The sequence below is a fragment of the Eublepharis macularius genome, chromosome 2, assembly GCF_028583425.1.
Source record: "Eublepharis macularius isolate TG4126 chromosome 2, MPM_Emac_v1.0, whole genome shotgun sequence".
NCBI lineage: Eukaryota > Metazoa > Chordata > Lepidosauria > Squamata > Eublepharidae > Eublepharis > Eublepharis macularius.
The window spans coordinates 3,769,694-3,782,197 of record NC_072791.1 but is presented as its reverse complement, the minus strand read 5'-3'; the positions used below and the strand labels follow the sequence as shown (position 1 = coordinate 3,782,197).

At 45.4% G+C, this 12,504-nt stretch overlaps 1 protein-coding gene across 1 annotated transcript in view; it reads right to left on the bottom strand.

The window, feature by feature from the left end:
- The window catches only part of MDGA2 (MAM domain containing glycosylphosphatidylinositol anchor 2), a 680,911-nt gene that overhangs the window by 290,674 nt on the left and 377,733 nt on the right, over nucleotides 1-12,504 (bottom strand). Inside the window, exon 6 of the mRNA XM_054971659.1 lies at nucleotides 3,540-3,809. Coding sequence (XP_054827634.1) covers nucleotides 3,540-3,809 — 270 coding nt within the window. The remainder of the gene's footprint in view (nucleotides 1-3,539; nucleotides 3,810-12,504) is intronic.

The following is a 12,504-nucleotide window of genomic DNA, read 5'->3' as shown; positions in this document are numbered from 1 at the left end:
CTGACCCAAGGCCACCTGCAGAGCTAGTGGCAGTAGTGGGATTCGAACCAGAAGAGTGCCGAGTCTCATCCTCATCTCTTAACCAATATACTACGGCAGCTCTGTTGGAGCCTTGGAAGGAGCTCCCAAGCAGCCCTTATCGGTGGCTCTCCCCTTCCCATGCAGTCTCCTGAGAAAGGTCTCAGGGAGAGCTGTTGGGAAACAACACAGGCCTCGTCAACAGTCATTACTCCAGCGATACTCAGCAATTAAACTTCCCAATCGATTATTCATTTAGCACACAGGCAACCCACACTTCCCCCAAGGATGGTGGGTATGATTTTCTCCTGCACTTTACACCGGCGAGGCTGAGAGGGGGGCTGTTTCCACACATCTTACCTGCCTGCAGAACATCACGTGAAAGTCCCGGAAGACAGTGTCTTCTCGCGCAAAATCACACCAGGAAGACGTGATTTTGTGCAAAACTCCCGGATAACGGCATCTTGGCGGGATTTCGCACGAGAAGAAGGTGTCTTTGGAGTCTTTCATGTGATGTTCCACAGGCAGGTAAGACGTGTGGAAACGACCAGGGACTGGCCCGAGGTCACCCATCAAGCTCCCATGGCAGAGTGTGGATTTGAACTCTAGACGGACCCTCTAACCACTCCACCATGCAGGCGGACAATGCCTCCTAGCCCAAGTCCCCGAACTTGGTGTTACTGGAAGTGGCACTTGCCATGCACCCCACTGGCAATGCCTTTTCATGATGAGCCTCACCAAGTCTCTACCCCTGCCAGACAGCCCTCCCACCACCTAACCCCACAATGGGAAACACATGATCCCATAAAGCTATTCGTTGATCAAGGCAGCCTGAACTATCTGCATGTAGTGAAGAAGGGGCACAGGAGAGAGGCTGGGGCATCGAAGGATGCGCATGAGCAAATATGGGCTTTGTTTCCATTGAGGATGAAAGGGGTGAGCCAAAGGATTCATGGGAAAGATGAGCTTTGAAAGCAAGCTAACGGGCTTCACTCCTTCTAGCCTCAGGATCTACCCATAATGCCTAAGTGGCAGAAGAGGCACATGACAGGAAGTTACATCAGAGCCACTTGATAGGAAGGGGCGGGGCAGAGCTATGACCTCAGTGTTGGGGAGGGAAAACTCAAACAGAACACTGGAGGACCAACTGGCAAGAGTGTAGCTTGGCTGGGGAAGGCAAGGGACAGCCTTTGCGAGGAATGGGGTGTGCCTCTCTGACCCTACCCTTGTTAAAGAGGAATCAGCACCACTGAGTGATATCTCACGTCAGTCCTGCTGCATGTGCACAAAAGGAGGCAGCGGGTATGGCATCCCTTGCCCTCTGCGTATGCACGTCAGCAATAGCAACAGTAGCAAAAAAGGAAAAAAGGTAGACCCACAGGGTTTTGCAAGCCAGCAGCTGGGTCACTGCAATCCCTTTGATAGGTTGAAGACTGCTGATCTAGGGCTTCTTGACACAGCTGACTGCCTGGAGTCAAACCAACAGGTGCGTCAGTGGGTATCTGGGGTTTGGCTGCTTGGAGGAGCCCAAAGAATCCTCTGTCGAGTGCTGCAGGTAAGACAAACTTGTGCTTAAGACAGTGTGCAGAAAACTGCCAGCAGGTAGTGAAAGAATGGGGAATGGGACAAATCCAAGGCGGTGGTCTTGGCCACCAGGATGCTCAGGGCTGTGGCTGCATCCGGCTCCGAAGGGGTGTGGCCTAGCCAAGCAAGAACTAAGACAGAGAAACAGCCAAGACCAGGACTCCAGGAAGCGGGAGGTACGGCTCCTGGAGAGTATTTTAGCCTGTCCACCTAGCTAAATGCACATTCCAGGCCCAGAACAAGCCTTGTTCTCACTCCAGTGGAACCAACGTAGTTCATTTCAAGTCCAAAATATTAGTGGTCTTATCGCAGGATATATATGGATCATAGCCCCTCTCTATACTGCCTTGGTCAGGCCGCACCTGGAGTATTGTGTGCAGTTCTGGAGGCCTCACTTCAAAAAGGATGTGGACAAAATCGAGAGGGTGCAGAGGAGAGCGACGAGGATGATCAGGGGTCTGGAGACTGAGCCCTATGAGGAAAGGCTGAGGGCCTTGGGAATGTTTAGTTTGGAGAAGAGGAGGTTGAGGAGGGACATGATTGCTCTCTTTAAATATTTGAAAGGCTGTCATTTGGAGGAGGGCAAGGAGCTGTTCCAGTTGGCAGCAAAGGGTAGGACACGAAGCAATGGGCTTGAATTACATGCACAAAGGTACTGGCTGGATATTAGGAAGAACTTTTTCACGGTCAGAGTAGTTCAAAAGTGGAATCAGCTGCCTAGGGAGGTGGTGAGCTCCCCTTCACTGGCAGTTTTCAAGGAGAGGCTGGATGAATACTTGTCAGAGATGCTGTAGCTGAATAGACCATCATGTAATTGTTTTTTTCCTTCCATTTTGCAAACTCAACACTCAACGTTTCCCTTTCAAATTTCTTTGTGCTGTTGATCAACACAACTGCTGTATTGACGTATTAGAGGCATTCTCCCATCACCAGGGAACTGAGAAGGGAGAACACAATCCCTCCCTATCACACACATCCTGTTCATTTTTTCTTCACAAGAACCCTGTGAAGTAGATGAGACTAAGAGAATGAATCACCCCATTAACTTTAGGATCGAGTGAGGATCTGAAATCCTTTCTTCCCAATCTAAGTGCCGCTCTATTCATGACAGAAACACACAAACAAAGGCACACACGCACATTCCCTCTACCATGCCCACACCTGCCAAGATGCTATCAGTGGAATCTAAAACTCACTTTGCAACCATGAAAGAAATCCCAGAATACCTCCATGAAAGTTGAACCCACGGCTGAAATTAAGGAAGCTCTCTTTCAACCGACACACCTCCTATGTGTGACCACCATTTTGTATGAAGTGGGCAACGTGTAGTAATTACAACAGAAATGGCACCAGAGGAGGGTTTTCCCCCCAAAAATAACTAACTAGGACAGCCAAAAAGACAAATAAATGGGTACTAGATTAAGCCAAGCCTGAATTCTCCCTAGAAGCTAAAATGACAAAAACGAGGCTCTCGTACTTTGGTCACATCATGAGAAGACAAGATTCCCTGGAAAAGTCACTCATGCTAGGAAAAGTGGAAGACAGTAGGAAAAGAGGAAGACCTAAAACGAGATGGCTGGACTCAATAAAAGAAGCCACATCCTTCAGTTTGCAGGATCTGAGCCAGTCTGTTAACGATAGGACGTTTTGGAGGTCTTTCCTTCATTGGGTCACTATAGGTTGGGGGCAACTTGATGGCATATAAAACACACACAATGAACTAGTTTATTTCCTTTAGAGGGGAACAGGGGTTGAAAATTTCTCACTTAAGTCAACATCTCTCTCTCTCTCTGAGATCAAATCAGAACATGCACAGACTTCACGCACCACATGCCTCATAATCCACATGAACATAAGAACGGAAGAGAAACTGAGTCCCATTCCCAAACAGTGGATAAACTTGACAGCCAGGAGGGCAGTCGATGGATCTTTCTTACCTCGGACGATGATATTGGTGGACTTCTTTGCCGGATTCCCCACGTTGTTGTTAGCAATGCAGCTGTAAGTGCCAGCATCGTCGAAGCTGATGGCAGGGATAGTCAACGTTCCACCTTTCAAAACCGTTTTTTCGGGCAAGGCGCCAATGGACCTTACCCAGGTTAAAGTCGGGAGTGGCTCCCCGCCGGTTGTGACACACACCAAAGTGATGGCTTCCCCAGGGTTCACCACAATGGGGTCATCCACCAAGAGCTTAATTGAGGGAGATGCTGGAAAAAAAAAGAGAAAGGAGCGGTCATATCTGAATTCTGGCAAGAAGATGGATGTAACGTTGCTGGCAGTGATATTCCACTGGCAAGGTGAGACAATGGCCGATTCCGCATGGCTTACCTGAAGCCGGGACACTGCGGAACATGCCAGCAAAAACGCGAAAGATCGCATTTTTGCGCGACATCGTGCAAAACTCGCACGAGAAAACACGATCTTTCTCGTTTTTGCCGGCATGTTCCGCAACGTCCCGCAACGTCCCGGCTTCAGGTAAGCCGTGTGGAATCGGCCAATTTCTGTACCTGAGAGACAACATGCCAGAGGGGTTGTTCTGTCTGTCTGCCGCAACCCAAGTTACAAAGAGCTTCTGCTACAATAAAAATGCTAGCCTTTAAGAAGCCACGATGCCCTTTGTATGTAAAAGAGATTAGCTAGACGTGTCTTTTTTATCATCTATTTTATTAAGAATTTTATATAAAGGAAATAACAAACTAACAAAAAAGACAACTACACAGAGAATAACAAAACAAAGACGGAGAACGAACTATCAAAACAATCTAACAAAACTAAAAGAGAGAGAGAAACTGTGGGAGGGAGTTGTGAATTTCCTGTATTGTGCAGGGGGTTGGACTTTTGTGTATTTTTATATAAAAAGTAAAAAGGTAAAGCTGGAACGTGTTGGAACGGAGTTCCGGAACCTCTTGAAAATGGTCACATGGCTGGTGGCCCCGCCCCCTGATCTCCAGACAGAGGGGAGTTGAGATTGCCCTCCATGCTGCTGGAGTTGCGCAGAGGGCAATCTAAACTCCCCTCTGCCTGGAGATCAGGGGGCGGGGCCACCAGCCATGTGACCATTTTCGCTGAGGGCGATTTAAACTTTTAAAAACTCCCCCCTTGTTCCAACTGACCCAAAGTGATGTCATTGGCCCTGGGAGCATGCATGCATTTTGCGTGCGCACATGTGGTACCAGGGGCACCACCTCTTGCCAAGAGTTGCCCCCTGTGCTGGCAACCCACTGAGTTCCACCACCTCTTTTCCCAGAAAAAAAAGCCCTGCTAATGATGTATTGCCAGGAGCACTGAAGTCTCAGCTTTCATTTTTTTAAAAAGGTCTCTAACCCCTTCTGTTGTGGAGTTATAAGTGGAAAAGATGCAGGCAGCACATTTTCCCTTATAACTCTACAATGGAAGGGGCTAGAGTCTCTAAAAAAAATGATAGCTGGGGCTTCACTGTTTCTGGAAATACATTATTAGGACATTAGCTCACAAACTCTGAGAAAGCCTTCCAGTGGCAAGCAAAAAACAGAGAAAATGGTGGCAGACATCGAATAGTTAAATCAATCCAAAGTTACATAAACCAGTTATAAATACTTGCAATGTTTAAGATAAACTCCTACCCTTCTAAGTAGGAGTATTCCTTAATTTAATTAGAAGTAGTCCTTCTAATCTAAGTAGTCCTTAATTTATGGCTGCTAATATGTTTGGACTGGCAGCACTTTGTACATGCACAGTTTTGAAAACCGCAGTCCGACAGACAATGATAAAAACCTGATTGGCAGGCACTGAGAACTGCAACACAACCAGAAGAACCCAACTAGTTCTAAGAGACCCAATATATATATAAATAAATATATATATATAAAAAATATATAACATTCTGAATTTTGGACATGGATACTTACCTTATACTAGGATTCAAATAGACTTCTTGAATGTATAGATGGATTGTGATTTTCTATCACTATATTTATATAGCATTGGTTCATGTAGGAGAATCTGCAATGTTTGAAACGGTAGTAATATAATGCTATAAGTTCTTGCACTTACAGCACTTGCACTTTGTTAAAAAAAATTTTTTAAAAGTATATTACATATTTTTGGGGGTCTCTTAGAACTAGTTGGGTTCTTCTGGCTGTATTACTCTAGTAAAGGACTCTCTCCTTTTTGGTTACCTAGGCACTGAGAACTGAACAGACTGGAAAGTTTGACTGCATGGAAAGTTTGACTGTCAAACATGTTCAACATAAAATCTGCAGCATCTTTAGCAGAGATATGAAGACAAGAACCTGACAAAGCATTCCAAAATGAGACTGCGTCACAGTTGTATACGAGGGCTTTACAATATTGGCTATTATATTTTATCAATCCCTTTCCTAATAACCCACAACATGAGCTTTTGTTTTTCACTGCTGCTGCACATGAAGTCAACATTTTCATCAAGCTTTCCACTACAACCCCAAGAACTCTTTCAATCTGAGTTTCAGCCAGTTCAGACCCCATCAGCATACATTTAAAGTTTGAATTTTTTGTTCTGATGTTCATCAGCTTACACTTGCCTACAATTTATTTGTTTACTTACTTACTTACATCATTTATAGTTTGCCTTTCTCACTGAGATTCAAGACGGATTACATAGTTTGCTATTGGTAATAACAACAACATTTGATTTATATACTGTCCTTCAGGACAACTTAATGCCTACTCAAAGTGGTTTACAAAGTATGCCATCGTTATCTCCACAACAGAATAGCCTGTGAGGTGGGTGGGGCTGAGAGAGCTCTGAGAGAGCTGTGACTGATCCAAGGTCACCCAGCTGGCTTCGAGTGGAGGAGTGTGGAATCAAACCTGGCTCTCCAGATTAGAGTCTCGCACTCTTAACCACTACACCAAACTTGCTCTCCAAACTGGCTCACCAAACTGGTACAGTCAATATCAAGGACATTTTAATAAAAAATGCCATAGGGTACCTAAATACAAGTTTACAAAGACACAGCATTACCAAGAATCCAATGCAGAGTTGAAGAAATGCGGAAACAGAGCATAAGCAATTCTAGGACTGACATTCGACACCATAGAACTACTCAGTAGGGTCATACTTAAAGCAACAGGTATCACTCCTATGTACCACCTGTGCTCAATGTTGTCTAATGACAGTCCTAGAATTGAGTATGTTCTGTTTCAGTATTTTTTTCTACTCAGTATTGGATTCTTGCTAGTACTCTGTCTTTTAAACGTGTATCTATTTACTCTATGGCATTGCTTATGGAAATGTCCTTCATACTGTATTGAAATGTTCTTAATATTGATTGTACTAATTTCATACTGTGTAATCCACCTTGAGTCTTAATGAGAATGGCGGACTATAAATGAATGAATGAATGAATGAATGAATGAATGAAGAGTGGTATAATGGTGAAGTGTATGGTTCCATCCTTGCCAGACCAACCTGGTTTCCTTCTTTGATCGAGTGACCAGCTTACCGGATTGGAGGAACTCTGTTGACGTGATTTATCTGGATTTCAGTAAAGCTTTTGATAAGGTCCCCCATGACATTCTGATGGGCAAACTGGAAGACTGTGGACAGTTCGCTGGATAGGGAACTGGTTGGAGGACCGCACCCAAAGAGTGGTGGTCAACGACGTTTCATCAGATTAGAGGGAGGGGTCCAGTGGGGTGCCACAGGGCTTGGTTTGGGGGCTGATACTTTTCAGTATTTTTATCAATGATCTGGATGAAGGGGTGGAAGGGCTGCTCATTAAATTTGCTGATGATACCAAATTGGGAAAAGTAGCAAACACCCAAGAAGATAGAATTAAAATTCAACAAGACCTGAATACTCTGGAGAAGTGGGAAGCTGTGAATAGGATGTATTTCAATAAAGACAAGTGCACAGTATTACATCTGGGCCACAAAAATGGGAAGCACAAATACTGGATGGGGGATACACTTCTGGGCAGTAGTCTATGTGAAAGGGATCTTGGGGTAAGAGTGGACTGTAAACTAAATATGAGCAGTCAGTGTGATGCAGTGGCAAAAAAGGCTAATTCAATCCTGGGTTTTATCAAAGGGGCCATAGCATCGAAATTGCAGGAGGTCATAGCCCCTCTCTATACTGCCTTGGTCAGGCCGCACCTGGAGTATTGTGTGCAGTTCTGGAGGCCTCACTTCAAAAAGGATGTGGACAAGATCGAGAGGGTGCAGAGGAGAGCGATGAGGATGATCAGGGGTCTGGAGACTGAGCCCTACGAGGAAAGGGTGGGGGCCTTGGGAATGTTTAGTTTGGAGAAGAGGAGGTTGAGGGGGGACATGATTGCTCTCTTTAATATTTGAAAGGCTGTCATTAGGAGGAGGGCAGGGATCTGTTCCAGTTGGCAGCAGAGGGTAGGACGCGAAGCAATGGGCTAAAACTACATGCACAAAGGTACCGGCTGGATATTAGGAAAAACTTTTCCACGGTCAGAGTAGTTCAAAAGTGGAATCAGCTGCCTAGGGAGGTGGTGAGCTCCCCCTCACTGGCAGTTTTCAAGATGAGGCTGGATGAACACTTGTCAGAGATGCTTTAGGCTGATCCTGCACTGGGCAGGGGGTTGGACTAGATGGTCTGTATGGCCCCTTCCAACTCTATGATTCTATGATTCTATGATCCTAATCCATTAGTGAAACATCTCTCTGAAACCATCTCCCTACAATACATCCCTCCTTTCCACATTTTTGCAGCTCTTCACAAGCTACTTTGGTTTTTACTACTCAAAATAATTTGGTATTGTCCACAAACTTGGCCGCTACCCTACTCACTCCCGATTCCAAACCATTTATGAAAAAAAAAATTAAATAACACTGGCCCAGCATTGATCCTTATGGGCCCCTACTGCTCACCTCCCTACATTGCGAGAACCAGCCATTTATTCCTACGCTCTGCTTCCTGTTATTCAATCAATTTTAAATCCGTAATCCATTCATCAGAACTCGACATTTGCTTTAAATATAATAACAGCTAGAAATCTAGGTAAGAGAGCCCAAAGGAGCACGGGTCTAGCGGTCCAGAAGATGGAGAAAATTCAGGCAACCATCTCATCTAGCGATCCTATCGATGTAGTAAGTTTAAAGTTACAGCAGTACCAGTTAATGTACCAACACTGAGGTAGCCAAATGGAAGAGGAAAATCTTCCGGTTCTTTTAATATTTGTTTTTATTTGGCAACCTATACTCTGCTTTCCTAATATGATTTTTTTTAAATGTCAGCAATATATTTAAAAGTAACATTTCAGTTATGAAAGAAGTCCACACACAGCCACACAGCCACACAGATGAAAGAAGTCCATAAATCCAAGCTATCCTCCGGTTGTGGAAGGAGGCAGGGACATGTGTGGTTTGCCACGGGTAAGGACTTCTCTTGTAAGAATGCACCCTGAAGTCTGCAGCTTTCATCAGAGTACCTTCTCTGCCCTTCTCCAGTAACAACTTTTTCAGTCAGGTATGCCTTGATGTATGACCAAACTTGAGGCCGGAAGGACCCAGGCACAGTGGGAAAGGAAGTTTATTAAACAAATCTTGTAACAGTTAAGTAAATAGGAGAACGGTTACAAAAATATACAGAATGAAGGCAGGGACACTACAGGCCTAGGCTCAGGACAGCTTTCAAATCCAGATATATCTTTGACATCTGGGAGCCGAAGAGGGGAGTCGCTGGCTGGTTCACCATCTCTTCTTGCCACTCTGTGATGCAAAGAGGGGCAATGGTCAGTGTGGACAGCTCCCAGCTTGGAAATTACTCGAGGTTTGAGGGTAAAGCCTGAGGAGGGTAGGATTTGTGGAGGGGAGGGACCTCAGTGTGGTATATTTATTGCATCTATGTCTGTCTGTAATGGAGCAGTCTGCTCCTCCCCTAATATCTGTCTCGTTTAGTTTGGTCCTATTGGGTGGAGCTCTTATTTCTGGTTTCCAGTTTTGTATGTTAGCTGAAATTGTAGGTTGTTGGAGTGGTCTCCTTGCAAATAAATGGCTCGAGCCAGCTTGTTTCTGCTGAACAGACCTGAGGACAACTGCCTGAGTCAAAACTCTAAACTGGGACCCGCAAGCAAAAGGAGGACATCACACTCAGCAGAGTATCATGCCATACAGTTCATCCTCCAAAGCAACCATTTTCTCTAGGGAAATTATGTTCTCTTTAGTTTGGAGATCAGTTGTGGTTCCAGGAGATCTCCAGACACCACCTAGAGGCCGGCAAGCTTAACTTAGATAGAAATAGAAAGCCTTCACTCTGTTTAGGATTGCACTGCCAGAGCCCAAACTGTGTGCCAAAATCTATCAACGTTCAACAACTGATTGCAAAAAAAAAAAAAAAAAATCTTCCATATTTTGGAGCTTTTTAAAATATCCAGCTTCTTTTAAAGCTTCCAGTAATTACAGGCAACTTCAGCCGAAAGACTCAGCCAAGACTCATCTGCGGGAAGGCATATCCGTTGGCCAGCCCGTGGCTAATTTATGTCTCCAATCAAGACTTTATTATGGATGTTACTGAAAGATATTTTCTCGGAGAGAGGGCCGTTTGGAAAGCAGCCATTTTGCAAGAGGGCTCTTAAAAGAAAACCTGAAAAGCACTTAAAATTCTCTGCACTTCTAGGCTCACAGAACTGAGCAGGTGGGCAGGCAATTAAAAAGAAAGCCACAAGGCCACGGATCTCCACAGTTCTGGCTGCCACTCACACTTGGCCTCTTCACCCAACGGAAGGCCGCTGACTGAGAAGACATGATTATTTAATGGTAACATTTAAAAAACCCAAATAGGAAAAAAAACTATCTGTGTGTGTATGTATGCATGTGAGAGATGTATATTGCAAATATTGCAATGCTCCTCAACATTGATAACATACCATGGAACAAGCGAGACACTTTAGAAACCTTTTGCATTCCTCCTTGCCGTAACCTTTCAAAATCGGTCAGCATTCTGCCCAGTTTGCAGATGGGAAACTGAGTCTGTAAATGGTTCAAAACTGTTCAATTGAAATGTAAAAGTAAGACCTGAACCCAAGTCACATAAAAAGAGGCCTGGTGGTGTTTGGGGATGGTCCGTACAGATTAGTTCTGCTAACCGCAATGGATAACAATATTTCTACGAAGCCTGCCGGTATTATCATCTCCCTGCTTCAGATAAAGCACAGAGGCTGAGAGGTCACTCTAGACGTTACTTCTTTTACGAGTTCACCACTGAACCAACCTGTGTGCCACACGGTCACACAGCAACTCCAGGGAATGGCTTCTATTAAGAAAGGAGAGTGTAAGTGGGCTGAGAAGCTGCTGCTGGGAAAGGGACAGCCCCTGCCTTTTCTCCCAGATTTTTTCCCTGTGGAGGGGAAACATTTCTCCATTTCTGCTGCTCCATGTGGAGGTATTGTGTGCACATGCAGCAGCAGAAATGGGAACCCCCCCCCACCTCCACACACACACACACACACACACTGTTTTTGCACAGGGGAAGAAGCTTGGGAGAGAGGTAGGAGCTCTCCCTCCCCCAGTGGCAGCTTTCCGAGCTCATCTGAACTCTCTTTTTTTTAATAGAAGCTGTTCCCCAGAGCTGCTATAGGAATGAATGGAGTACAGGCTGGATCTGTGGTAAACCCTTGAAAGTATCGTCTAGAGTGACCATGAGAGAAGAGCAGCTGACCTAACCTACTGAGGCCGAGGCAGAGCCAAGATTTGAATACAAGACTTTGGCTGTTTCCACACGGCTTACCTTATTCTGCAAAATAGCGAAATCTCGCGCAATATCTCGTGAGAAGACGCTGTTATCACGCGAGAAGACGCAATAACAGCGTCTACTCGCGAGATTTCGCTATTTTGCAGAATAAGGTAAGCCGTGTGGAAACGGCCTTTATGTCTTCACCCCTTTGCTGTTCTAATTCACTCACCAAATCCATGAACTTATTCCTATCCCAAAGGGTGGTTGCCACAAACCGAGACCTAAAGGAAAGCAACGTTTTTTTTAAAAAAAACAGTGGCATATTGCAGTCGGTGACCCACCACAATGTCTTCTGATCCCCAAACGGATCACTCATTAACGCTGGCAGTAATTGCCTCAGACACAGAGCGAGCAAAGAGGGCAAAGGGCTTCATTTCCTCCAGCACACCCCATCCAACAAACTAGGCAAAAAAACTGCCTGGTGGTGTTAGAATGCTGCCCAGAGATTTCAGAATATTCTGCAGCAGGGCCGCCAGGGTGACTGAGCATCCATCAGAGCAAAGGAGGAGGAAAAACCAACCTCCTGCTTGAATATCAACAACTGTCAAGAGAGGAATGGGATGGCAGGACTTGTGCATTTCTGGCAAATGCACAGAAATGTGTTTGTCTGGAGTCGGGGCTTGGAGGGCTGTGAACCCTTAAATAGGACTCACCCCCTTCTTTATTCAATGCTTGCCTTCCGCCCTCCCGTCATGACGTACTTCATAGAAGGTAAATGCAACAGAAGGGGGTCAAGTGCCACCAGGCCAGGGCTGCCATGAGCCAGGATGCAGCTTCTGCAGAGGAATGCTGGTGTCTGGAATGGGTTGCTCCAGCTGATTGCTGACACTGCCCCTTCTACTGTAGAGCAGGCTCAAGGCCCAGCAGTACAGAAGGGAGGCAGTGCTGCTGGAAGAACCTGCAATTAGAACCGGGCTGGTTTTTGGTTCACGAACCGGCAATTCATCGGAGCTCATTTCTGATGAACCATGACGAACCACTATGATTTTTTAGAGTGGTTCGTATGGTTCGTTTTTTGGTTCGTCGCTGCAAATAACCTGGTGCCAATCAATATGTTACCTAGGCAACGAGGGGGATGGGCTTTCTATAGACCTTCTGAAGCCCCGGAAGTGATGAACTAATGAACCAAACAAACCGGTTCACGAATCTGGCAAGTTCATTGCAGTTCGTGGTTTGTG